This window comes from Sinocyclocheilus grahami, unplaced genomic scaffold (genome assembly GCF_001515645.1).
Source record: "Sinocyclocheilus grahami isolate Dianchi unplaced genomic scaffold, SAMN03320097.WGS_v1.1 scaffold249.1, whole genome shotgun sequence".
Taxonomy (NCBI): domain Eukaryota; kingdom Metazoa; phylum Chordata; class Actinopteri; order Cypriniformes; family Cyprinidae; genus Sinocyclocheilus; species Sinocyclocheilus grahami.
The window spans coordinates 1,567,509-1,569,231 of record NW_015505428.1 but is presented as its reverse complement, the minus strand read 5'-3'; the positions used below and the strand labels follow the sequence as shown (position 1 = coordinate 1,569,231).

At 37.1% G+C, this 1,723-nt stretch overlaps 1 protein-coding gene across 1 annotated transcript in view; it reads left to right on the top strand.

The window, feature by feature from the left end:
• LOC107598298 (slit homolog 2 protein-like) overlaps nucleotides 1-1,723 on the top strand; it is an 81,876-nt gene that overhangs the window by 2,683 nt on the left and 77,470 nt on the right. Inside the window, exon 3 of the mRNA XM_016289593.1 lies at nucleotides 1,614-1,685. Coding sequence (XP_016145079.1) covers nucleotides 1,614-1,685 — 72 coding nt within the window. The remainder of the gene's footprint in view (nucleotides 1-1,613; nucleotides 1,686-1,723) is intronic.

Sequence of the window (1,723 nt, the reverse complement as noted above, 5' to 3'; positions counted from 1 at the left end):
TAAATAAACACATACAAACACACACACACACACACACACACACATTTTTTGCATGTTGTTGTGAAAATTCCCATTATATTGGTCCCCAATCTTCCCATTATTAGACTAATGCCAGTGTAAGCATCGTTATGAAATACATTGTTCTGGGTTGTATTGGAGGTTAAACACTTGTAGTATATGCACACTTAGAGCAAACGAGTTTGAACGATGAAGCTTAACGAGGCAGTGAGCTATGATTGTCAAACACAAACAAAGGCAGCATTTATTCAGAAAAATTATTGCATTATCTGAATGTGAAGTGCCTGTCTATATCTTTCTTTCTTTCTTTCTTTCTATCTTCCTCTCTGGGTCTGTGTGAGGTTGTGACAGAGCAGGAGACTTTGTGAATGTAGATGTGTGTGAGTTGGAATGTGTTGGTGCGAATGTGTGTGTTAGAGAGAGAGACATATAGAGAGCTCATGTAAGAACAGGTTTGCCCTCCCACTTGGAGAGTAGTATTTCAGCTGAAGACTTTCTCCCTGTCTGTCTTTCCTTTCCCTCATAGATGCATTCTTTTCTCTTCCTCTCTCACTCTTACTTTTTCTTGCTCTTCTAAGACATCCCTGAAATGATCTGTATCTCCAAACTTTATCTAAACTGCCAACACATATACTTGATTCATATAAGAAACAATTAGAACATAAACAAACAAACAAAAAAATGACTCTAACCTAGTTTATTATTCTTCTGTGTGGTTGCCGGTGATTTTGACCCATTTTAGAGTGTTCCAATTTAAGACACATACTTTAAATTTACATTAACCGACACTTTATGACATCCTTCACAGACGTCTCTCACACAGACGCTCAGTCAAACAGAAAATTGTGACTTGTGAGCTGTGATTTCTCATGTAGGGTCAATTGCCAGCTACGGAAGGGTTAAATAATGCATCAGTAATCCTTTGAATGATGTTATAAATATATGATTCCCATACCGCAGGGGTATACATGTGAAAGTTCACCTGGGTCTCTGTGATGTTGTAATGTACTGCTATAAAAAGGTCAAACATAGTAACTACGCTAAAGCTGAAACTGAGAAAAATTGCAATGTTGTTTGATTTAGTGATTTGACAAGAATTGTCACACTCTTTTTACTCTTAATCTGAGCGCAGTTGAGACAAACCTGTGTGTCACAGGACAAATCACAGTATAATTTCAGCCAATTTTGACAGGCGTTTGCTTTGGAGGCCAATGTAGCTGAAGGAAAATGGTGCAATTATGTTTTTTTTTTAATTTTGACAGGCGTTTGCTTTTGTAGGCCAATGTAGCTGAAGGAAAATGGTGCAATTATGTTGTTTTTTTTTAAATCATAGTCTAAGTATAGATGTTGTATTTAGACTGGGGTTGAAAGCTCTTATTTATGGTGGTTTTATAATGAGAGGAGGGTCTCCGATCATGAGATATCCTGTGAAATGGTGTTTGTGAAAACTATTTGCGGACAATGAAATGTAAAGTGCTTTCTACAAGTATGAACAGACAAATTAACAATTTTAATCTTTGAAATTCATGCAATGAGTGACTTATCTTTATTTTGGTCTCTCTCTCTCTTTCTCTCTCTTTCATTTCCTTTCTTAGGCAGCTAATGGAGAACAAGATCAGTTCTATTGAGAGAGGGGCATTTCAGGACCTGAAAGAGCTGGAAAGACTGTGAGTGACTAATGCACACACACACACACACACACACA